The sequence below is a fragment of the Asterias rubens genome, chromosome 1, assembly GCF_902459465.1.
Source record: "Asterias rubens chromosome 1, eAstRub1.3, whole genome shotgun sequence".
NCBI lineage: Eukaryota > Metazoa > Echinodermata > Asteroidea > Forcipulatida > Asteriidae > Asterias > Asterias rubens.
In genome coordinates this window covers 6,189,846-6,213,947 of record NC_047062.1, presented here as the reverse complement: position 1 = coordinate 6,213,947, position 24,102 = coordinate 6,189,846, and the positions used below count along the sequence as shown (strand labels likewise).

The 24,102-nt window shown below is 38.2% G+C and overlaps 1 protein-coding gene across 2 annotated transcripts; it reads right to left on the bottom strand.

Annotated features, from left to right (window-relative positions):
* On the bottom strand, positions 1 to 23,841 carry LOC117291358. Of its 2 annotated transcripts, none has more exons than XM_033773423.1 (9): positions 23,716 to 23,841; positions 18,056 to 18,144; positions 14,034 to 14,164; positions 13,208 to 13,298; positions 11,139 to 11,196; positions 9,243 to 9,386; positions 8,487 to 8,636; positions 5,086 to 5,958; positions 1 to 931 (listed from the first exon to the last, which is right to left on the bottom strand). In XM_033773423.1, the coding sequence occupies exons 2-9, from the start codon at positions 18,131 to 18,133 to the stop codon at positions 636 to 638; spliced, it is 1,821 nt and encodes a 606-aa protein (XP_033629314.1). In that variant the 5' UTR covers positions 18,134 to 18,144; positions 23,716 to 23,841; the 3' UTR covers positions 1 to 635. The 2 variants fall into 2 exon arrangements, with proteins under 2 accessions (XP_033629314.1, XP_033630025.1); XM_033774134.1 differs by lacking the exon at positions 23,716 to 23,841 and adding an exon at positions 22,764 to 22,792.
* Positions 23,842 to 24,102: the final 261 nt, after the last annotated feature.

The window sequence follows — 24,102 nt, the reverse complement described above, 5'->3', positions numbered from 1 at the left end:
AATGTACCCTGATATCCAGGACGTCACTGTAGTACAATACGAAAGGGCTAGAGTGTATGGGTGAGAACAAGCAGATTTGACTGTGGAGCAAGCAACAACATGTTTCCTCTGAATGTGATTAGCATATTTCATGGGAAGGGTCCATTCCTGCGCAGCCTAATTTTTAACTCTCCGTGAGCAGTGCTCACCCAATCATAAATTATTGTTGGATTTTTTGGTGCCATATGAAATTTCAGGCCATAAGCTATCCATACACCTAAACCTTTCCCCACAGAATCATATACTTTTAATTCAGCAGCCATTTCAAAAGTGTGTAGTTGTTTTTGAGACACACTGTATATAAAATTCATCTCATAACATGTTGTCAATATCACCATAGTGATTTTGAATTGTGACATCACACTTCTTATCAATGTAGATTAATCTTAGCTCTTAAGTATAATGGCCACTAGCTAGTTCCCATTCAGGTGGTAGTACGGCCCAAGAACCAAAACCGACGATATCTTACATGGCTGAAAATTGGCTTGTTGTCTATCATATTACAGATTCTGTCATTCTAAACATAATAATTTATGTTAAGCATCACTGCTGATGTCCTTCTGCTGGTCTCAGTTGAATCAATATTCTTCCTTTTACTAAATTCGTTTCACCTTAAATTTCTTCTTAAACTCTCTGATGACGTCGGCATTTCCGCTCTCCTGCAAAGCAGCGAATATCTTTACTATTGGTTGTTCCTCCTGTGATCGCAACCACCAACAAAGAACTGCACGAATTTGTTCTCGTATGCTGTTAGAACTACTATTGTCATGGAATATTTCTTCAACTTTTTTGCTCGGAATGTTCAGCTCGTTAAAAAAACTTGTCCTTTTTGAAATAGTGACTTCTTTGGCGACAAAGTTTATATGCGATTCTTCACAAAAGGTTGTCCGGCCTGTGGATAAACAAAGAAATAATCATATTAATCAACATGTTAAAAGACATGGATTGCCTTTATGGAATGCATGTACTGTCCCTTCCAAGGTTGTTCTGTAACCTTGGGTGTTATCCCTGGCTATATGGCACTTACGTGTACAAGTTGTATGGCTTCTAACTGGTACCCCCGAACAAAAATATTGACAACAATATGGCTAGATATCTCAGTTGATACCGAGTTATACCCATAGAGCTATATATATTTACTAGAGCGCTACCCCTCGCTATACCACGCACTGAGGTTTTGAAGCCGTGTGGGCGCATCCATGTTTATGTACAAACCAATACAAAAGCTTGAAATTTTGTACGGCAATTGTACGGCTATTTGCATGATAGTGCGGTTTTTTTTTCTATGTGTCATCGAACCAAAAAATGCAGCAAATGTGAACGCACAATCTGCTGCGAGCGTCATGTGCGTCATGTTAAAAAAAAGGCTCGTATACTTTTTTAAGTACGTCAATCAAGTCAAACTTACGGTTTTCGTAGCGCGGACAGACGCGAATTGGCAGTCGCGTATGAAGCGCACAAGCCGAATGTAAAAAAACCGCACCAATGTGAATTAAAATCGTTCCATAGTCAGGCAACACATTAGTCTAGGTTCCTAGACCATTGGTGTTGCGTGGTCACACACAACCAACGTTCCGATTATGCACGGCAAAAACTGTGTACGCTTGTAATGAACGAACGCTAGCGGGCGCTCTGTTTCTCTGATTTCCTGTGCTCACCAAGGTCTAGGACATTTGCAACGACGGGTCTTAACTTTTTTATTGTTTTTCGGCAAATCTCCCCCGACTTTCCGGTGGAGCCAATCAGAGGCTGCGTTGCGGTTGGCTCATGAATAATTCATCAGTGTTGTGCATGCAGTGTAAATGCATGCAGTAATGCGTTGCATGACTTTTGCTATACTCTGCATGTGTGTGTACTGTGTGGGTATATGTTTTTATCGGAGTACACATGTATAATAATGTCCAGATCAGTAGGATTTGAAACTTTGCCACATGGTGGAAAAACGCTAAAGAAAGGTTTGCGGTACCACCACAAACCTTTATATGTATAATATCCAGATCCAGACTACTGCATTGCCATGATGCAGCTTGAAATGCGATCGTGGCGTTATGCTCCCGACGTGCCAGGGCCCACACTGATGAAGCCTATATTGGCTAAACAATTTGCTTATAGTTAGCACAAAATAGTATTGCTTAGCAGAAACTGGTTACCAGCCAATTTTTTATTAAATTTGAAATGTTGTAGACTTATGCCTAGTGCCCACCTAAATTTTTGGATAGTAAAGAAATGTTGTACAGTATTTTCTGCCAAACAGATATTAACTGGTGGGCCCTGTAGTGTTATTCACAGTTTTTTAATCTTGGGGGAAGGAAATCTTGAGGGATTCAAAAGCGTCTTTGTGAGAATGTATTTTGAAACGTAACCGTAGCTGCAGATCTTGGAACGTAAGCGTAGCTTGACTCGGGATTGAAAGCGTACTTTTTGATATTGTAGCGTAACCTAAACGTATCTTGGAGTGTATAAGCGTAGCTGAGTAGCTGCGTAGCTTAAAACGTAACAGTATCTTTTGGAGCGTAAGCATATCTTGGAACGTAATTCGTAGCTGCGTATCTTGGAACGTAAGCGTAACTTGACATGGGATTGAAAGCGTACCTTTTGATATTATAGCGTAACTTGAAGGAACATAAGCAGATCTGTAAGCGCAGCTGAGTAGCTGTGTAGCTTGGAACGTTGACATCTTTTGGAACGTAAGCATATCTTGGACTGAAGCGTAGCATCTTGGAACATAAACGTAGCTGCGTATCTTTGAACGTAAGCATAGCTTGACTCGGGCTTGAAAGCGTACCTTTTGATATTATAGTGTAACTTGAAGGAATGTAGACCTAAGCGTATCTTGGAACGTAAACGTAGCTGCGTATCTTTGAACGTAAGCATAGCTTGACTCGGGCTTGAAAGCGTACCTTTTGATATTATAGTGTAACTTGAAGGAACGTAGACCTAAGCGTATCTTGGAACGTAAACGTAGCTGCGTATCTTTGAACGTAAGCATAGCTTGACTCGGGCTTGAAAGCGTACCTTTTGATATTATAGTGTAACTTGAAGGAACGTAGACCTAAGCGTATCTTGGAACGTAAACGTAGCTGCGTATCTTGGAATGTAAGCATAGCTTGACTCGGGCTTGAAAACATACCTTTTGATATTATAGTGTAACTTGAAGGATTGAACGTAAACGTAGCCGAGTAGCTGCGCAGCTTGGAACGTAACCATAGAATATTTTTTTGAATGTAGTCGTAACAATATCTTTTGGAACAACTCATGAGAAATTGCGAATTTTGATTGCTTGTCGGGTGGCGACTACTGCTATTCAACTGCCAGTTATTTGAGGCGAATAGTCAGGTCATAAATTCCACCAGTTGCCCAGTTTAATCATTACCTCAAAAATAACTCTTCATTCACAGAATTAAAAAATAATACTTTGTTTGGCAAAATTATGCTTTGAGGGAATTTTGTTTTAGCATTATTTTTATTTCAACCTTTTATAAAAAATTCTCATAATATTTTTCAGCTACTCACACAATAACACTGTCAATATAACCATGGAGGTAGATGCGATATTCCTACGTTTTGACATCATCAAAATTATCTGAAACTCATAACAAAAAGAAATTAGGGGGCCATGAATCAAAATGGAGCATATTTGAACGTTGCGATCATAAGAAACAACGGAGTCGACACCCGCAAGCTGGGAGTTCATAGCGCCCGGGATTTAACACCTCCAACCCCCACGAGACACGGCATGAGCGGTACGTGATATTCCACAAGGCTTATTTCACGTTCCGATTGCTCCACGCCGTGGGGCCATACAAGCGTCCGTTACACGGACTCTCTGAATGCTAACCTTACGTTCGATTTTTTACCATTATTTACGATTTCAAATCGTCACGTATCCATAATCTGAATAGGTAGTCTATACTTAAAATTTCACTGTTTTCCTTTTAATAGGCCTATAGTACCACGGAATTACTCTTTGAGCAAAGATTATTAAAAATAGCGCGCCTATCACATTGACCTTTGACTCGGTCTAGTTTGAATAGTCATCTTCAACCCGTCACGTGATATAAATAATCAAGTCATTTGCATAGTCTGGCCACGCCTTCAATTTGCAAATGTCCTAGACCTTGGTGAGCACAGGACATGGGGAGATCCGGAAATCAGAGAAACAGAGCGCCCGCTAGCATTCGTTCATTACAAGCGTGTACAGTTTTTGCCGTGCATAATCGGAACGTTGGTTGTGTGTGACCACGCAACACCAATGGTCTAGGAACCTAGACTAGCAACACATCAAACATTTCTGCACCTAGGGTGGCTTCAAAACGCAGAGCAAGTTAACACTCTAGTCAATATAGCTCTATGGTTATACCACAGAGTGCTATATAATATGGCACTTACAAGTTGTATTGCTTCTAACTGGTACCCCCGAACAAAAATATTGACAACAACATGGCTAGATATCTCAGTTGATACTGAGTTACACCACACAGGGGGTCACTGTGTCCGCTTTGTCCTATGATATTTGCCGGTGCATGACGCTTAACTTAGCATGAAATAAAGTGCAACATTGTGCCTGGTTTTTTGTGTTGATTTTTTCTTTTCATTTTATTTGTATTTTCACTTTTTATTTTTTTTTCACAACCTGTGGGTGCCTACACTGAGAGCCCTGAAGCACACACGGTTTCATCATTCCAATAAAGTTTTCAATCCAGCACTTAACAGAGCCATCTGTGTCTAGCCTTAAATCACTCCCAGAGCTGTTATTGTTAATTTATTTTCTAAAAACGAGGAGAGTATCCTCATATTCAAATGTTTTATCATCTCACACCAGGCCCAAATTTCATGGCAATGCTTATAAGAAAATTATGCGCTAAATAAAAATCTATGGATCAAACCATGAAACTGGACCAACTTTCTTTCTAGATCCAACACTTCTTACTAGAATAAATAAATTATTGCGTGGTCATGGTTGCACAAGGTAATTTTGCATATTGATACAATATTTTTAAGGACTTGTTTGTATTTGTAATTGTCATTCAGTACAAAAATCCTTACCGCATGGTCTTTCTGTACTTTCATCAGCTTCAAAGTCGTATGAGCTGTCATATCTTGATATTGGTATACTTGTTGCATCTTGTCTTCTTGACACTGAATCTCCCGATTGCAATTCATTTGTCTCACAACTAGAGTTACTCAGAAGTGGCTCCATACTCTCACTTGGCTTTGATGATCCCGTATTGCGAGAGCCTTTCCGTCCATTCTCAGTCTTAGTGTTCCTATTGCGACTCTCAAGGTGTGGTGAATGTTTTAAAAGTGCCTGTGTACTGGGTGTGTTTCCGCTGGTATCATAACTCCCACTGTCCTCATTGGACGGGATACTTTGAACATTCGTAGCTGGTTCTATAGACATAGAAGTTATGCTCCCTGAACTCGGACCAGGATTAGAATGACCTCCAGCAGAAAATGAGTTGCTCCGTGGCTCTGGCGCTTTATCCTCCCCTGGGGAAGATATCCCCAAGTCATTAAGTGTTTGCGCTGCAGGCTGAACTTCACCAACGCAACCTTCATCTGGTTCATTTCTCCCACTCTTATTTGTGAATATGTCTATCTCATTTTGTCCATGGGCTTCATTTTGCTCTTGCCTTCCAAGACCATTTGGGTGACTTCCATTTTCGATCTCATTTTGTTCGTGAGCTTCATCTAGTTCTCGCCTTCCACACTCATTTAAGAAATTTACGCGTGTGTCGTCCATATCATTTGGTTCATTATTTTCGTCTGATTCTTGTCGTCTATGCCTATTTATGCGATTCAAGTTACCCAACTCGTGACCTTCACCTGGCTCATTTCTCTGACCCTCATTTGGAGGATTTTCAATATCCCTTTCAAACTCTCCATTATTGTCTTTTCTTTTGCACCGTTCACCAACCTCTGTCAAACAAAAAAGATTATGGTTCAAAAATACTCTGTATGGAAAGGTTTGCGGTAACACCATGTAATGACTATCTCTAAATGAGTTGAGGTGGTTCTGAAAAGAACCAGCGGTTTCAACTTGACGTTTTGATCTGTGTGCTCTGATCGTCTTCTGGAGCAAGAAAAGTTTCAAAGTTTCAAACCCCACTTAAAAATACTCTGATAACTTCTAAACTTCTTGATATTTCAACTGCAACAAAACCTTCAAATAAGACAACTTGTTAGTGTAATTTTCAGAGCTTACCTATTTATAAAAAAAAAAAAACACTGTTGCAAAACATATTAAGTGGCCTGATGTTTCGACCTTAACAGAGTCTTTCTTAAGGCTCAAGTTTTCCTAGGAACCAAATCTGAACCAAATTTCAACAAGATTTTTATACTCTGACATAGTGTGTGCTTGTCACAATAGATTTGTATAATTTTAAGATGTCACATTACAAATCACTAGGGAGATACTGTCAACTCAGGGCTTGAAGTTTACACTGACCAAGGCAGGACCAAGGCAAGTGTAATTATCGACATCTAACTGTGCAGGGATGAAAACTAGCAGTCACCAGGCCGCCAAAAAGTCGCCAAATGCAAGTGAAAACAGGTTTGGGCGAGTCCAAACCCTTCCTTTAGTAGTCTGTCGGGCAAGTCAAAAAAAGGTTCAAAACTTTGCTGGAAATTTCAAAACTCTGGTGTCAAAATTTTACAAGGTTGTCCAAAAGACACCCAGACACCCTCTGGATAACATTATGCCAATAGCCACTCTTGGAAAGGGGTACAAGAAAATATTTAAGATGAAAATAACTCGGGGGAGCTGTTAAAAGAACATGTTTAACAACCAGCTTCCCTAAAAAAAGGGAAGCAGGAGGGGCTTTTATTTTATTTATATTTTATATTTACAAGATGGGCGCCTCTCCATTCCACTCCATTGAACAACCATTGTTTTTTTCACAAAAATAAATGTAAATGTGGAAAACAACAATAAATTGTTAACCGTGTAAAATCGTGTTTTACTTTCTGATGTATCAATTTCATTTTAAGGTTTTTAAAATCTCATTTGAATTGGTAAAACAAATTTTAAAAATCCAGCAGCCCGTAGAAAATAAGTTGGCGGGGGGAACCAAACATGTATACTTGTTTACTTCAACCTTCAACAAACATGCGCCCGGTAAGAAGTTATTCAACGACAAGAATATCGCAACCAATGTAAAGTAGTTAGGAATTTGATCAACCAGGCAAAGATCATCCATTATTCATCTCAAGTACAAGAATCCTCAGGAGATCAAAAGAAGCTTTTCAAGATAATTGGTAAGTTGTTGCTCAAACCCAAAACCCATGTCCTTCCATCCACTTACAATGACCAGGACTTAGCAAATGAGTTCCAGAAATTCTTTGTCACCAAGATTTCAGACATCCGCTCATCATTTTCATCAGTCCCTTACAACGTGCCGCAGACATTGCCACAACTTCAACCAGAGTGTAGACTATCTGTGTTTGAGCCTGCGACTGTTGCTGAGATTCAAAGGGTTATTATGAAATCTCCTTCAAAATCCTGTGAGCTGGATCCAGTGTCAACATCCATGATAAAGCAAAACATCGATATTTTTGTACCCTACATCACTAAGCTTGTAAACGAATCCCTCAGTTCCGGTTGTTTCCCCGATAGCCTCAAAGTTTCCTACATCAGGCCGCTCATCAAGAAACCAAACCTGGACAAGGAGATATTCAAAAACTACAGACCGGTTGCAAACTTATTTTTGATTCATCAATGACACTTCAGCCACACATCAACAACGTTGTCCGTTTATCATCATATCACATCAGGAATATAGGTAAGATTCGCAAGTACTTGGACAAAAGTGCCACTGAAAAGGTCATTCACGCATTTGTTACTTCTCGTCTTGACAACGGCAATGCTCTTTTCTACAGTCTTCCTAACAACCAGATTTCCAGACTTCAACGGCTCCAAAATACTGCTGCCCGCATTGTGACACTGTCTAGAAAATCCTGTTCTATCACCCCCATTCTGAAACAACTACACTGGCTCCCTATCTCTCAACGAATCATCTTCAAGTTGATGCTCATTGTCCACAAAGCTCTTAATGGCAAGGCTCCCCACTATATTTCTGAACTGCTTCAAGTTCACACTCCATCAAGGAATCTTCGATCAAGTTCTATGCTTCTCCTCATTGAACCCACGTCTCGACACTGATGGGGTGACAGGTCTTTTTCTTCAGCCGCACCACGCATCTGGAACTCTCTACCACTTAATCTTCGATCTTGTCTTTGTACTGCAAAATTCAAGTCTCTTCTCAAAACTTATCTTATGTCACAGGTTTTCAATGACTAATTTTGTTGTGTCTGTTTTTCTTTGTGTTGTTTTGTTTTTGTTTTGTTTTTGGTTTTACTGCGCCTTGAACACCCAGCAGGGTGGATATGTGCGCATTACAAGTCTTATTATTATTATTATTATTTATTATTACTCAAGAAAATGTTACCTTGTTTTCTCCCTCGTCTTGTTCTACATATTATGCAGATCAATGCTACTATCACCAAAGCAGCTACCGCAAACGCAATGCCAAAACCGATAGCCATCCACTTCCAATACTCCTCAGCCCCTGTCCGAGGACCAGGCACCATTGCTGTATCTAACAACAAAAAATAGACATAAATTATCCACAGAAAAAAACACGATAACAATCTACCCTTTAAAGGGTTTGGGTACTTCTTGCACGACACAAAACGCAAAACACAAATTCCACAGATTTACCTTACACACTTTGGAGATGCATGCTAAACTGACATCCCTATCAACTTACCGCAACCGTGATGTAAAACTAACAAGCCAAAAGAGGTCAAGGACTTCTATGCAGCCGCGGTAACTCTCAGGGTCGCAAAACAGTTGGGAACAGCTACCCGCTGTAAAGCTACCGCGACCACGCTGTAAAACGTTGCGGAATACAAGTCCAGATTGGAAGGCACGGTAGAATTACACCATAGCCAGTCGTGGTAACTTTCCGCATGGCCGCGGCAGAAAAGTCCAATGGGAACACGGCTTTACTGATACAGGCTTTACTGTGTGTTATACTCTGTAGTTTGAGTTATTAGGCAGCACAACATTTACACGCTTTACTTTTTGATAAGTTTTGTGCATACAAGGTTTACACGCACCAGTGAAAGGATAAAACGAAATCAAACACAAATCTAGTGTATCGCCGGTGCAACTATGATAGAAAACTGAATTGAAATCGTACTTGCTACAGATGACATGGCAGTAGTTGTTGGGCTGTCACTGATTTCCTGACCACTGGTGTGAGGGTACACGTCCGATGGACATTTTGGGCAAGTTGGACATGGTGGGCAGCTGCTTTGTGTTGGGCATTGAGGAGCTGGAGCAGCTGGAAAAAAAACATACAGGTAGTTTTAATAAAACGAATAAAAGAGTTGCGACAAGTTCTTAATCGACCATTTAAAACCGGCAAGGTTGTGGCCATGCGATTTTTTGTGCGCTCGGATGGTGTATGTACTTGCGTGTACACACATATTACACCCTGTTACTAATAGTTTTGAATTGCATTCTGGTCAAGTTAAATTAGCGGACATGAGCTTGCGCGCCCGTAGTCAGCTGGTCTATAACAGCTCCAGCATGTCTTTATCGCCCATTCATAAATACCCCAGACAGTTTTGCTACTCCTATTGGTGGATCACGTGGGGGTGTTTAAAAGGTTGATAATGACCAGCTGGAGCTGTTTATAACTGGCTGGCTGCCACATATCAGGCGCGCAAGATTATCACGCAGAACGCAACTCATAGCTATAAGTAACAGCGTGTAATCTATTTCTAAGCGTGCACGCGTATACACAATCCATGCGCATCAAACAGAATCTTCACAAAGTTTTTGAGAAAAAAATATTTCAAACCTCAGACTTTCAATTGTCAAAGTGTCTATAATTGTATTTTTTTAAATGTTTTTTAACAGCAGGGCATTTATGAATGGGAATAAAAGAGTAGTGACTTGTTCTTAAACGTCCGTTTAAAACCTTGCAGGGTCGTTGCCGTGCAGTTAAAAGGCTCTTGCCTTCGGCTCGGGCCTTTATTACAAGGCAACGACCCTGCCGGTTTTAAGCTGTTATTTAAGAACTCGTCGATACCCTTTTATTCCCTTATTTAAACCTAACAACGTGATGTGCTCTCCACCAATAGGAATAGTGAAACTGTGGGGTATTTATGAACGAAGACTTCAATTTGACTGATCCCCTCCCCCCCCCCCCCCCCCCCCCCAAAAAAAAGAAAAGGCGCATGAGTTTAGGTTCAACTACACAATGCGAAATTCCCTGCTACCGTTAGTGCTGATTCTTTGCTTACGGTAAGCAGAGCCATGAAATTTGGCCCAAGTCTTTTGCTTGTGAAGTGTTATGAATGTGATTGCCAATCTGGGCAGCACAACAAGTGCTTTATAGACCTTTATCATGGGGCAGCCATCTTGATTTTTTCCAATTGATATCAATAAAATCAAAAGGACTCTGGAAGAACAAAATAGTCTGGTTCACGTTTGCAAAATGATTATTAGCATTCATTATTGCTATTCGATACAAGGAACATGACCAAGCTGGAGACATCATGATAAAGGTCTATTGTCTGTGGTTCCCCACAGTCACAGTGTGTAGTTTGGCCACTAGGTAGGTATCCCCATTTGATGTACAGTGTAGGTATCCCACTTCATAAGTACCCTACAATGACAATAGACTGTATTGAAGATGACGTCACCATTCAAACAGTATGTGCGTGCCTGTGCGGTAGAAATCAAACCGGAAACGGTGCGTGCTGCGTGTTTCTTTAATGTACGCGTGTAGACGCGCATACAGTTTGACCTACAAGATGGCGACTTTCGTAGCAAAAAGGGGGTTATTCAATACAGTCTATATCTGATGTGAAGTCTCATGCAAAAGACATAAGAAATACTTGATAACATCACAATTACATCTGCTACCTAGATTCAGGATACAGAGTTCAGCATTGACTATTCGGAGCATATTACTCCTTTTGGAACAACCAGATTGGGGTGCTCACAAACATTGTAAATTTCACAGTTTTAGTGTATTGAGCATTATGTAGATTGACAGAATGCACAATTTAGATTTCATACATACCAGTGGTGGGTTTTGGAATGCATTCTCTGTCAGAAGTGGAAGTTGGTACTTTACTCTCCTAAATTCAGACAAAATATTTTGGCGAAATAAATTCAATTTCATGATAAAAAGAAAGTCAACCGAATAAATTGAAAGCACATTAAGATACAACTCTTAACCCATCTTTTAATGATTTTGTCTGAATTGTTTTGGCTTTTGCCATATTCCATTGAACATGTTGATTACTATATATATTTGAAGCTTTTTTCCCTTGTCAAATGTGTATTTTAAAGAATTTAACTGTGAATTTGAGAGAGTGCCTGCTCAACTTTTTCACAGGACCACAATATTTTCTATCCCTTGTCCAGTCAGGGTTTCATTGTGGCAACATATTTTTAAAAAAATAAAAAAAAGTTAATCAAGAACCTAAAACAAATTTTGAAAAATAATATCGAAAGTGGTAACACATTTCTTTTTCTAAAACACAGACATGAAGTCCTTTATATCGATTTAACAAGAATTATTTCTACTATTCCCCGAGTACACTCAGTCTGGAGAGAAGAATAGACCCTTCCCATGAAATATGTAAATTGCACATAGTGCGTGCGCACTAACGTTTTGGTTGGCAAAATGAGGGAACATCGCGCTGTTTTGTACACGGCTAATGGGTGCATGGCGCAGACGCGATTGCGCGTCTGCTAAGTGCACAACCAACAGGGTCTGTACCCAGGCGTGAATGTGATTAGCATATTTCATGGGAAGGGTCCGTTGAAAAGAAAGCATGTCTGCTGCCCTCTACATTCTACAAGTGTCTATTGCTATTTTGTTTAATGTAATATTTGGCACTCAAATTATACAGTGTACCCAATAAATGCTATCCGATCTTTTGAATCTACTGGTCAATGGCTTCAGTTTTTAAACCCTTTATGAGTGAGATAACTATGAAAGATGTACTTCAAGTTATAGAAAATTTACTTCTAAATTTAAAGTAGACATGAAACTTTTTGTGGTGTGGAGACAGTTTTAAGTGGCGGTTTTCCAGTGTAGCATGAACCTTTACCAGTAGTTCCCATGGTCTCTGACAAACTCCAGTGGGGACAAAATCTTTACCCATTCACAGGATCAAGTCCATATTTGTATAATTAAAACCCACTAGACAGTACTTGGGTAGATGACAAAGATCAGAGTACAATATTTGTAATAGTATAAAGTTTGACCAAATATAGAACTTTATATGATTTGAGGCATTGCATGGTGAGGTATCAAAATATATTTGGTTTGCGGTAACACCATGTGTGTAACTACTTTCTAGATATAATTTATTCACTAATGAACTGTCTTCCTATATTCTACTACCGCAGAGTAGATTTATCGGATTGTTCGGGAGACTTCTCAGTTCTCCAAAGATTGGTCCTGCTTTTTAACTACTACCTGGGTATAGAAAATTGGCTGAGACTTCAATTAGCTTATAGGATCGTTATAAACTGCACTATCGCGAAATGAGTTCTTAAATTGGTCTCAATGTTTCGACTAGCTTGCTCTAGTTATCGTCAGGAGGAACTTTTCTAGGTGCTGAAAACCTCCAATATTAGTCAACATTTTTCGTAATAATGGTATTTTTTGTTTGTTTAATCCTTGCAAGGTGAATGGTTCAATTGTCCTATAAACAGAGTAGAGACAAAGCAACTTAAAGGAACACGTTGCCTTGGATCGGACGAGTTGGTCTATAAAAAGCGTTTGTAACCGCTTGTTATAAAATGCATATGATTGGAAAGATGTTTTAAAAGTAGAATACAATGATCCACACAAATTTGCCTCAAAATTGCGTGGTTTTCCTTTTACTTTGCGAACTAACACGGTCGGCCATTTATGGGAGTCAAAAATTTGACTCCCATAAATGGCCGACCGTGTAAGTCCACGAGGTAAAAGGAAAACCGTGCAATTTTGAGGGCATGTTTGTGTGAACCATTGTATTTTACTTTTACAACATCTTTCTAACCATATGCATTTTATAACAAACGGTTACAAACTCTTTTCAAAGACCAACTCACCCGATCCAAGGCAACGTGTTCCTTTAAGTGCAAACTTACTTTTTCATTATCCTTGCATTTAGTTGTTATTAGGCATGTTGTACAATGATTGTAATTAGGCATGTATGTTTCTTCCTCACATGGTACGCATCTAGGGATACAAAGAAATAATTTATCAAATATTATTTCTAGCAGAGATTGGGGTTGTAACAAAAGACCATTAGCACATGATGTCACGTGAGCAGGGCGCCCTCGCCAAGAGGTCAAAAAGAGGTTGACAAATCATCCTGTAAGCTACAAATCTGAGGGTTTTATTGTTTGATAATCGGTTTACCCTATTACATCAATGATGCCAAACTAGAAAAGTAACACCTGTTTCAGACAGACGTGCCAGAGTCGCGACGAACCAAATAAATTGGTGAGTGACTTTGGGTCCACCCAAATATATTTTGGTTTCTTAACAAAGCATTTACATTAGGGTTCGGCACATGACAAGATCGACGTCTGAAACGAGGCTCTCCAAAGTCGTTCGAACTGACTGCAACAGTCCATCTTTCGACTTAAGCGCATCATGTCGCTTCTCCATGTAGCTGTTTCAGACATCAAACCTCTCATGTATTTAATTCAGAATTTGGTTCAGCGCCGATATAGAGGGCCCTCTTTGAAACGGGTGCAATCGGGTGAACAGATGATATTAGCATGCCTCACTTCGCTTCAAAAACTAGTCAACCTCCAGAGAAGCTAATGGACTGTCCACTTTCAATCAAATATTGTTATGTAATGTGTAAATTGTCCATAAAATTCACCTTGGTAATTTTAGAGTAAGGGCTAGTCCACAGGGCTGTTTTTTTACATGACAATCGGACCCTTGTTGATAAGCACTTACGTATCGGCAGCTGATCCTAATCCTTCACAGTTATTTGTGGACACCTGAAAGTACCATCCTCTTCTACATAGCCCTTTATCATCACCACCACATCTATCCGCAAATGTAACTTCCCCATCCACAGCTTCACACTGTTACGAACAATCCAAACAATACACACTAATTAATATTTGAAAGTAAGTAAATCACATCCCCTTAAGGTGATTCTCTGGCTGCCGCTTCCTAGGTTGTATCATAATTTGGGTGTGATCCCTTGCTACAGGGCAGCAAACCGTTGTATGGATTCTGAATGTCACCCCCGGACTAAGCTATTAACTAAACAGGGAGACCTAGTTGGTAGAGCGCCGGCACCTTAATCCAGAGGTCATTGGTTGAAAGTCTTTGTTCAATCCTAAATCATAAACAAATTACTGAACAACTTACTTTACGAGTCATTAATATTAAAAATAAAAGCCATTTCTTAAAAATAATACGACTTATGTTGGATGGCTTCTACAAGTTGTACTGGACAAAAAGATGCATTTTAAACTTAAAACAAGTTTGTTTAGTAGCATAAATTCACAAAGCTAAATTGCACTGACCAATAGTTTGAAACCATTCTATAACAAGTTTAGCATAGCTACACACCTGTTCACCAATTTCATAGAGCTGCTAAGCACAAACAATTTCTTAGCATGAAATGTTTGCCTTGATAAAAACAGGGTAACCAACCAATTTTTGATGTGATTTTCAGGATTTACATCTTCTTTAAAATATGGACCATTTTACAACCTCAAATGTCATTTAAAAAAAATAATTATTTTTGACCTTTTCAGATATTTTAAATAATTGCATACGTTAAGGTTTACTAAAATGTTCATATAGGGATGGTTTAGTTTAATTTCATCTTGCAGTGGTCATTTAAAAAAAGTAGAGTCTCCAGCAGTGAAACCTGTGGTTATATATATTTAATTAAAAAAAAACACAAATAAATCACAAGGAACATTCATTGTTTACTATGATGAGGCCCAACAGATGTACTTTCAAATAACATTTGTAAAAAATCAACAGAACACCAAACACAGAAAATATAAGCCTGACAGAGGAGGGCAACAAATTGACAAAAAAACAAAGCAAATAATTATTGTTTGTTAATATTTTTTTCTGGCACAGCTCTACTGTAATTTCTCTGATTATTACAGCCTTTCATACCTAAAATCTATAAAAACTAAAAAACTTTGTCAAGTGTCCATATTTTCTTTTTTTTTAGGTCATTGAAGCGTCAGTTTCGAATGTCGTTTTTGACAGATTTTAAGTGACGATCGCCCAAAAATTTACAGATTTGCATTGTTCCAGAAAATAGACAGAGTTTATTGCAAGATGACATTCTAGACTTTATTACCTTCGCGCAATCCACATCAAACGTACTTGAACAGAAGTTGATTTAGTTTCCAAAAACTAGCGTTCGGAAAGAAGGTATTTCCATCGTAAATATTCTGAAAGACGTTGGGTTTTTTTCATCTTGAGCTGTCCGATGGATTCCCAAACGTTAGTAAATGCCTCACGTTATTTTCTTGACAGATTTATTTTGCATGAGTATAAGATTGCGCAGAAAAACATGTGCTTATAGTTCGTTCCAAGAAAACCCAAAGGGTGCCTGACTTCATGTCAAAGGGTAACTTACAGGCCAAGCGGAAAATTCGCGAACGTACTGCTTAAACATTAACCGCCAAGGAGACTGCTGGAGATTTGAAACACCGATTACTCTTATTGTTGACCAGGTATCACAGCAATCATTGTTACAAAATAATTATTATTCAAACGTGTTTTCATCGTATTTTTTTCGAACTTATTGAATGTTTAAAAAAAAATTAATTCACATGTTCCTTATTGTTGACAGAAAAAAATTACAAAAGGGATATTAACTTTTTTGTTCTTTTTTATAATTTTCTTTTGCTGTTAAATTATTTGTCAACATCCCCACCACCTGCACATTCAAAAGATAATACCCCTGCAAATATGAACATTTGATCATTTAAATACATCAATTATCTAAGAGGTTGTTGAGGTCTGTCAAAAATGCTACTGTCAGGGACTCAAAATCTTCTACCTTGATTTATTTGTTTGGCATGATATCTTGCTAGGTACCTGTTAGTTTATTACAATATAAATAAACAAAATAGCTTTCAGTTATGAAAATATCATGTTCCGAATTTCAGACTTACAAAATGGTCAATATAATGCCCTAGCGATCACAAACAACAGCTGAATACCAGTAACAATGCAACAAATGGAACCGTGTCTTTACCAAAGGAAGAAATTTCATGCTAAGCAATTTTGTGTGCTTAGCAGCTCTATGAAACTGGGCCCTGTGCAAAGAAGAACTACATATTGTGCAGATGCATTCACCACTACAGTGAAGTCCTGGCCCATTGCACCTATCAATTCATTCAAAACCACAGTTGGATGATTTTTTAAATGGTTACGACAGTAGGAGGGTTAACTTTTTAAACTATGTAACACTATATAAAACTAGAACAGCGAAGCTGCCATGGCGAGCTGCTGATCACCAGATAGAACCAATGACTGACAGAAAAACCAATCATTTGATCAACTGATGGTCAAATGGGTGGGGACGTTGACAAGTATGAAGTAATGACCATTTAAGGTTTTCATTGATTTAGCTCATTCAACTGGAACCAGTGATCTTTGAGTTTTATCTATTCATATTATATGCATCTAAGCAGCAATAATTATTTGATTAAAACTTTGCACTCTTCAGTGATGCACTCGTTGAGTTTTATCCTTTCATATGCATCTTTATGTTTAAAATAATATTTGATTTAGGTTTCAAGTCAGTACATCATGGAAATAAGGAGTTATGCCTATTCAATGTGTTCATTGTTTAAGCTCATTCAACTGAAACTAGTGATTAATTCTTTAAGTTTTATTTCTTCATATTAATCTACATGTAAGAAGCAATGTTTGACTTAAGTTTCAAGTCAGTACATCTTTACAATAAGGAGTTATGACCATTTAATGTTTGTCATTGTTTAAGCTCATTCAACTGAAACCTGTGATTAATTCTTTGATTTTTATCTTTTCATATGAATCTACATGTAAGAAGCAATGTTTGACTTAAGTTTCAAGTCAGTACATCATTGCAATAAGGAGTTATGACCATTTAATGTTTTTCATTGTTTTAGCTCATTCAACTAAAACCTGTGATTAATTCTTTGAGTTTTATCTTTTCATATGAATCTACATGTAAGAAGCAATGTTTGACTTCAGTTTCAAGTCAGTACATCATCGCAATACGGATTTATGACCATTTAATGTCTTTCATGTTCTTCATTGTTTCAGCTCATTCAACTGGAACCAGTGACAGAGTTTGATTTTTGTTTTAACAAATTATTTCAAAACATTTAATTTGAGTTTGTTTCTTTTAAATCCAGATGTCAATGTTCGAGCCTGAAAAAAAAAAACTTTAACATTTTTTGTTATTCCAAAAAACTTTAACATTTTTTTATTTCAAAAACTTCAACATTATTTGAAAAACCAGAAATGTATAAGCTGTTTAATTTCCAGAAAAGTATACTATACCCTGAAAACTTTAACATTTTTAAACAATTTCCATTTGCACACTTATCCAACCACATTCAAAGCTCATTGCAAAACCGTTACTCAAAGATTACTCAATGGAAGCTGTTTAATTTCCAGAGGGTAACACTGTACCCTGAAAACTTTAACATTTTTAAACACAAGGAAGCTTTTTAATTTCCAGAGGGTAATACTGTACTCTGAAAACTAACATTTTTAAACAATTTCCATTTGCAAACTATGGATCCAACCACATTATGGCTGTGTGTGAGACAAATAAACTGCAAATGAGGGTAAAAACAATTATTTTACACAACAAACTATCAAAAAGTCTAAATGCGGACGGCCGGACGGACGGACAGACGGACGGACGGACAAAATCGGTATTACATAGGCTCGCATTCTGCTAAAGCAGCTCGCCAAAAAAGGATCATTACACTTACCGGTTGCTGACTGTTGCATCTTGATATACATGCAATTGCAAAAATTAATGTAACTCTCACACAACCCAAGGCATTCATCGTTTCTCAGTCTGCAATTACAAAATACATTAAACAAATAATTGTGAATGTCATCCATCTCATTTGTAAACAAATCCCAAAGTTACCTAAATCAGCCAACTCTAAATTTAAGCACAGTCATCAATTTGAAATCATCGTCGTAACACATTTTGAAATTTAAATTATGTTTACGTTGCATCCAAATTATAAATTCCTGAACAATACTAACACTTGCTTGGTTCTTTTCAAGTCAAAAGTTTTATTTATTTTGTAGGTAAGTTTATGTTATAAAAAGTTATAATCTTATAATGATTCCTTTACAAACCACTTCACAGGTTGCTTTTATTTAAAGGCCGGTTTATAGTCAGTCGCTCGATGGATATCTTGACGCTTGATCCTAAAAAACACAGTTTATAGTCATCGCTGAGGCTGCAGACATATACACTGTGTTTTACATGGTGCGACCATCGCGCGACCGACTATAACCCAGCCTTTACCTATTTTGCGTCATATACTTTTTAGCAACACTTCTTGCTGACTCTCGAGCAAAAGTATTGACAAAACATGAACACATAGGGGCCTAGTGCTCAATAACATAGTTGGTAGAGCACCAGCATGCACGGTAATTTTTCTGCTGTTCGTTTCACTATTTTTTCGATGTAATATTTGTATCAATCCTAGTATTGGTGCTTGCACTTTTTGGATGCTGTAAATAAAAAATTGTAAAAAATAAACATAAAGATAAAATTAAAAAACCTGAGATTGCAGGGTCAAATCACGTTTTATCAAATTTTTATATCCAAAATCAATTTAAACTAGACATTAGGTGTTTGTGAACAAACACAAAGCTGTTCCGTGTTCTTTTGCTTGGATTATGAGCTAAAATGACCAAGGAGTCTATCATTGAAAAAAAGACGAAATTGCTAAATGAGTTATGGTGCAACTTGCGGTTGACCCGGAAGTAGAGGTCGACATGGGGTCATGGTAACCTAAGGCTAATCTCCAATGCCCAAGGAGTCTCTAACTGAAAACAGTTTGAAAATCGATATTGCCACACTTTGGGTTGACCCGGAAGTAGAGGTCAACTTGAGGTCACGGTTTTTCAAAATTAATCTCCAATCCCTAAGGATAAAGGAGTTTTTAACTACAAACAATCTAAAAAACGGCAGTGTACTTCTTGAGATATGGTGCTACAAAGATTTCCCAATTAGATATGCAAATATGGGTCACGTGGTTAATAAATTACGATTTTTAACATTTTTGGGGGTCGGTGGTTTGATGTTTGATCTTGTACGATTTGATTTCACAGAACTCTTAACCACCAAACTCTGCGCTTATGATCACCATTTTCCGCTTAATATTGTGTTTTTCAAACATCATCGTGTCATGCATGCACGCATGCTATGTTAGGCTAACAATTGAGAAAAAGAAAAGGCAACACTATCGATATAAAGATAAGAATCTAACTTAAATATTACAAAAAGAAATATTTTTTTAGTTTTGGGGGATAAAAAAAAATATTGTTACCGCACAGAGATTCGAACTCGCAGGTATCGCAGAGTAAGCGCGACCGATGACCACTAGGCTAAAAGGGCCAATGCACACTCCGAGGGTTTACATGTATATATATCAACAGAGGGGATTATTATCCGGCGAAATAATTCTCATTTCATGATTTTGCGAACATTGTCACTAAATATGAACTGCTAACGCCTACAACTATTAAGTAGGGGTGAAATGTAGTATTAGATGCCTTTAGGGGTCTTTGACGACGACGCCGTCGTCGTCAAAAACCCCTATTCAATTACGCATGTTCGTCCACCGACGACGCCACCTCTGAATCTAAATTTGACATTTTTTCACTCATTTCTCAAAAACTACAACACCACAGCAAGTAATATTTTAAGGGAAGCTTTCAACTTTCATTATCTTCAAACTGTTTAAGTTTAGTGTAATTCTGTGGACACCATGGTATGTCGTCGTCGTCAAAAACCCCTATTTATATACGCACGTTCGTTAAACGAAAACCCTAAACCTTCGTGTACAGAGTATATTGGTCCAGAACTCGGTTAGGAAACGAAGAAACAGAGACTGCGCTGTGGTCCAGAACGTATGTAGAAAAACAAGAAAAAGAGACTTGAGTAGACTCCTCTCAAGAAGTCACAACTCATGATAGGTACATACTGAATTGCATTTACCATAGAGAATGTTTAACAATAAAATGGAAGTGACTGCATCCAATTATATTCAAATGCGTAGACTCATCTCAAGAAGTCACAACTCATGGTAGGTACATACTGTATGGCATTTACCAAAGAGAATATTTAACAATATTACATGGAAGCGACTGCATCCAGTTATATTCAAATGAAGATTACGTGGCTAATTAATTAAGATTTTTAATTTTGTTTACATTTAGAGTAAAGCTTATGTTCTAAGCTTCAATTTGGTATATGATTTTACTCTTTTGAAGTTATGGTCTAGGAGATTAGGTTTAAAGAAAAAACGTGTGCAATTGCTATGGGTTTTAGGCGGAAACAAAGAATAAGAAAACAAATAAAAATCTTGACAGAAACAATACCTGTTCCGACGGTAGGTCGGAACAGCTAATTACCCTAAACCATGTGGTTTATTACATGTATTTGAGGTTAAAAATGATAACTTCCCACCCAGGTTAATTTTTTTTTCTTTTTCGGAATGGTTATCAGTCTTAAATTACGTGTACAAACCATGAAAGATGTCGTAATCTAACAAAACAGTAAACATGACTAAATATGACTCAACCAGAAAAACAATTTGTCAAGATCATTCAGCCTGATTGACGGAAATAGGAAACGACAACTTCCATTTCCAATAGCATTTGCAAATGGTACAAGTTGACAGCCAGGTATTCAAATATTAACATTAGGATTATATTGTATAACACACAAATTAGATCACATTTTTCAATTGACTGTTTTTAGTACAACCAAAACTGTATAAAATCATGTCGTGCTTTTGCCACTTTGTACCTTGGTCACTTTGTACCTTGGCCTCACTTTGGTCACTTCGTACCGTCAGCCCAATCACTTTGTACTGTCAGCCGAGTCACTTCATACCTTCTGTAGCTGCTTCCGTCTACAGTGGGTCATTAAATTTTGGCGGTGTTATGTCACTTTGGCATTGTGATGTGACTTTGGCAGCATGACAATGCGTTTATTAGCGCTACAATGTTTTGTCAAAAAATTTCTACATGTAGCTCTATACTTTGATTGATTTTGATTTTTTATGATTTCATCCACATCTTTTCCCTAACAGTAACACAATATAATTGCATGAACCCCACAAAATTGGGTCAAAGGTAATTGAGGGCCTACAAATTTGTGTTAGTTTGTTGCATGAATTTTGGCCTATTTAGTGTAGCCTGCCCCTGATTTTATCAAACTCATCGCAAGAAGCAATACACTTTTCAGGCACATTGCGGCTTTGATAAGTTCTACAATCCATTTCACCATATACACAAAGAGGCAACTCAAAACCAATTTCCACTCTTAATAAAAACAACTTTTTGGCAAGGATGAACTGCTAAAGTTGTGTGGATGTTTTGTAATGTTTAGGCCCTAGGCCTACAACTTGGGCGGTCATATCCATGAAACAGTCATACAGTTCACGAAGATGGCAGACACTCAGTGGCGTTTCACGCACAATGGCATATCGGCGAGAGATCATGGCAAATGAGTTATAGACAGACAGACCATTCTAGTTCTTCCTCCATGGACAGACCATGGAGAAAGACAATTTTCTTCCTCCATGGACAGACAGACAAACAAACTACTGGAGGAAATGACAATGACAAAGTATGCAAAAACTTAGAGAACTGTTGCTCAGGAATTATACACGGCCAAAACCTAGAAACATATAGCAAGGATATTGGTACTTTTAAATTCTAGAAACTATACATAATTAATAAGGCTCCTGGGCGGGGGAGCCTTATTTATAGTTTCTAGAACTTACAACTTAGAAGTAGGACAGTGGCATCCTACTCATAGACTCAGTAACTGGGGCGCTGTATAGTGTACTCCTTTTTCGAAATTTTCACATTCTCGGTACCGAGAATGTCAACATTTCGAAAAAAAGGAGTACAGCGCCCCAGTTACTGGATCTACTGATGTCATACTTAGTACGATACTATTACTAGTCGTAGAAGTGAGAACTATGAGGTTTCGTTCTACTATCGTCTCCCGAAGAACGAAACCTAGGTAGGAGTAGTGGCATCCGTTATATAGTTCTATTTCTATGGTCACGGTGGCATTACAAATCAGACTGACATGACCAAGCAGCCGGAAAAGTTTCCGTATGGCGCCACCACTTTTTCATTCGATATGAAATAATATCCAATTTACCTCAATGAGATATCCCTTTTTGTAAAAATTAGTAAAAAAGTGGTGGCGCCATACGGAAAGTTATCCAGGCCATGTCACTGGGGAGCCTTTATTTTTTATAGTTTCTAGAAGTAATGTTTCCAATTAGACCCAGTAACTGGGGCGCTGTACTCCTTTTTTTCGTAATTTTGACATTCTCGGTCGAACAAGTACGACTGAGAATGTCCAAATTTCGAAAAAAAGAAGTACAACGCTCAATTTACTGGGTCTAGTTTTCAATATAAACTCACAACAATTGTCGGTCCTACTAAAAGCCGACAACTCGCCGACAACGCCGACACCAAGTCCAGAGCGCCGACAACTCGCCGCCAAAAACTTTTAATTACCTCAAAAATGGCCAATAAACCATAGATGTATTAGAACTATATGTCGTCGTGTGCCCGGCAAAAGGACGTAAGGGAAAGTTCCCGGCAGAAGGACGTAAGCAATTTATGTTAAAATTTGTGTTTCAAGAATTATGAGCGGGAAAGTTTGGTAAATTTGTTGCCATGCAAAAGTCATTCTAGAAAGGTTAAATTCTGCATGGGGAATGGGGAAACATGTCTTCAGGGTAATTCTAGCAAAAGAACAAACAAAAATGACATATTTTTCATGTCAGGAGCCATTTTGTTGCTTACGTCCTTTTGTTACTGGGACGAACTACTTTATGTTCCCGGCAAAAGGGCGTAAGGCCTTACGCCCTTTTGCCGGGCACACGACGATGTGTTCTGTAATATAAACATAAAGTTAATGGAAAAACTTCACAAAAAGTGTGAATTTTTAACCAGAAAAAAACTTCACTTGCACGAAAAGCGGTCGGACGCCATCTTGGCTTAAAAACCGTGTTTGGACCAGACCATTATGATACGGGTAGATTTAGCACTTGTCATTTATGTTTATATTACAGAACATATATAGTTCTAATACATCTATGGTATATTGGCAATTTTCGAGGTAATTAAAACTTGTTGGCGGCGAGTTGTCGGCGCTCTGGACTTGTTGTCGGCGTTGTCGGCGAGTTGTCGGCTTTTAGTAGGACCGACAATTGTCAACAAAACTTCAGCAGAAACCACCGATCCTGCTTAATATAATTTAATCATTATCGACAACACTCAACCATACAACAGACGTTGTCTAAACAAATACATGAAAGAAGTCCAACATGTCCAATCCAAGAACAACAAAAAAGGTAATACAACTTACCTTATTATTTTAGAAAGACACTGAAAAATACTGGACAACTCCTCGTTGCCCTCACCCTCTCTCTTCCAAAGATACTCTTTTTTTAAAAAAATAATACCGCATGATATTGCGCAAGCACCGGCCACTGATCTCTACTGACCGCTATACCGCACCGCACACCCGGCCCATGCTCGCTTTTGTAGCATATCAAATTGCGCAATATGAAAACTCACTGATCCAACTTGTGGGTTGGGCGTTGCAGCGCTACGTGATTATTATACAAAATAATGGGACACTTTTTGAGAGCTCTGCCACTAGAGGGCAGGGGTGCGTTCCACTCGCGCAAACGACTCGCAACTGTTCGCGCAAACGTTGCCAACAGTTGCGCACGTTCGCCAACAATTTCAA